Here is a 2,186-nt window from a genome sequence, read left to right as displayed (position 1 = left end):
AAACTTCATGCCCAGAGCCCAGATGAGCCCCGCGGCGTACAACCTGCAGAAAGAGGAGACGGCACAGCCGGCACCCCTACCCCCTGCCTCTCCCACAGCCGGGGCAGCAGGACCCTCGTGTGAAGGAGGAATTTCCTCCTTGCTCTTTGACCCCTGGGCAGCCCCCGATGGCAGTAGCTCGGCCAACCAACGCGGCTGAGCCTGCCTCTCGCCGGGCCAGCTCTGGAGCAGGGCATCGCTAGTGTGACGGGCCCTTTGCCGTCTATCGCCTGGGCGCTTCTTCAGCAAACCCCTTTGGCTCCACAGCTGGGTTGGCAGATGCCTTATCTGTGATGCAGAGATTTGGCAGCTGAGCTGGGAGGGGTGGCTATCACAGGAGAAACCCAGGGGCAAGCGGGACCCCGTGTTCTTGGCTTGACCTTTGGGCGTGGGGGTGCTGCAGCCTTTAGGTCCGCTCGGCAGCTGTCACAGCGTGGCTGGGACGTTGCCCTCCGCCTTCTCATTGCTATCACGTGGATGGAAGTGGGGCTAACGGCGTGATGAGGAGAGCCGTCCTGGGCAGCCCACGTAGCTGCCACAAACTCCACCAACTCCGCAAAACCTGCGCAGCAATATTGACTGCAAAGCATGAGACTCCTCCGCCTCCTGCCAAGCCCTGCATGCATGCCCCGTTCAGCTCCATACTAATAAAATGTGGTATGACGGTAAGAGCAGAGCCCAAAGCACGTTTGATTCCTGGGAAACTCACTCCCTCTGCTGTGAGGTCGACTCGAAGCAACGAATGCGTCCAGAGCGGCCGGGTTTCCATCAGGCGCTGCTGAGACGCTTCCTGCTTCCATCCAGAGCGGCTGGCTGCGCCGGAGTTTGCTTGAGAAGGGTGGGCATCTCTGCCCCGTGTTTTGCTCGGGCACGTGCTCCTTTAGCAGCCTGGCTTGCCTTGCTCTGTCGTGAGTGTGAGTGTGCAGAGGCTGCCAGCCGAAGAGGGTCCCCTCTCGTTCTCTCCCGTTACTCTCCTGTTGAGAACGGTGCCTACCTCCCCTTCACCTAGCTGCCTGCCTACCCCCAGCTTCAGTGCCTGCGCATTAAGCATGGGTGTAAATGCTTTGCAGGTGGTTGCCTATGATGGGGGAGGGAATAGCGTCAGCGGGAGAACTGGGATGGGTCTCCCGTTGCAGCATCCCAGTTGCCACAGCTATGTCCTCAGCACTTCATCCTGCCAGGTACCATCACCCGTGCACCCAGGGTGTCCACATGGGGCACCCCGACCCTCCCCTAGTCCCTGTGTCAGTTCAGACCAGGCCCAGACCCCGACCTACCTTTCACACACGACAGCCGTGGGCTCCACCCGCGCGCTGAGGTTCACGGTGTTGATGCCGAATGGGAACAGCCCTCCCAGGATGTAGTGGCCAGGCCTCTTGAACTGGGCCGACATGCACGTGAGCTCGCGGGCTGCCGCGCTGCCACAGCTCAGGAGCAGCAGCAGGATGCTGGCCATGGCTTCGCTGTCCTGCAGCCGGTGCTTGCAGGGGTGTTTAAAAAGGCAGCGGTGTGGGGATGGATGGAGGGGGTGGCATCAGCAAGCCCTGGGGGCTCTTGCTGGAGGGGAGCGGGACACTGGAGAATTTGCTTAGCAAAGTGCATTTAAGGAAGGACTTTGAGTTCGGCGCTCGGCAGTCAAATGCGCAGCTCTGCCCTCCCGGCGTCATCTGCAAACCATGAGCCCAACCCCAGGTGCCATCTCAGTGGAGGAGCCTTTGTGCAGGGGGCAGGTGAGGAGGAGGTGGCATGGGGGAGACTGGCGCTGCTCTGAACCAAGCTGGCTTTGCATAAAAAGAAAAGGCCTTTGCAGTGGGTTTTGGAGGCTGCCACCTGCTTGCAAATTCCAGGGACGCCCCATCCGGCGTCTCCCCTCGCAGCCCTCGGCCCCTGTCGGGCTCCTCCCCGAGCGGGGGGCCTGGTCCGGTAAGGTGCTGGGTGCCTTCTGGTTGCATGCACGTTGCGTAGCGAGAGCTCGGGCGTTGGTCTGTCTGTCTGTCAGGGGGGTTTGCCTCCCTCAAGTGATGCTGCTGCTCCACCTCTGTCTTGGAGAGACGTGGCCGCGTCCGGTGGCGATGGCCTTATACACACGGGCCAGGGTGCTCAAGGTGGAGAGTGAGGCAGGTGCTCAACTTGGGGATACCCGATGG

General features: G+C 61.3%; 1 protein-coding gene across 1 annotated transcript in view; it reads right to left on the bottom strand.

The window, feature by feature from the left end:
* TAS1R3 (taste 1 receptor member 3) overlaps positions 1–1,942 on the bottom strand; it is a 12,474-nt gene extending 10,532 nt beyond the window's left edge. The window contains exon 1 of the mRNA XM_019511832.1: positions 1,317–1,942. Coding sequence (XP_019367377.1) covers positions 1,317–1,495 — 179 coding nt within the window. The 5' untranslated portion in view covers positions 1,496–1,942. The remainder of the gene's footprint in view (positions 1–1,316) is intronic.
* Positions 1,943–2,186: the final 244 nt, after the last annotated feature.

Source organism: Gavialis gangeticus, unplaced genomic scaffold, assembly GCF_001723915.1.
Source record: "Gavialis gangeticus isolate Ggan-Ray unplaced genomic scaffold, GavGan_comp1, whole genome shotgun sequence".
NCBI lineage: Eukaryota > Metazoa > Chordata > Crocodylia > Gavialidae > Gavialis > Gavialis gangeticus.
Note: the sequence above shows the minus strand (reverse complement) of the source record. Positions and strands in the feature narration are given on the sequence as shown.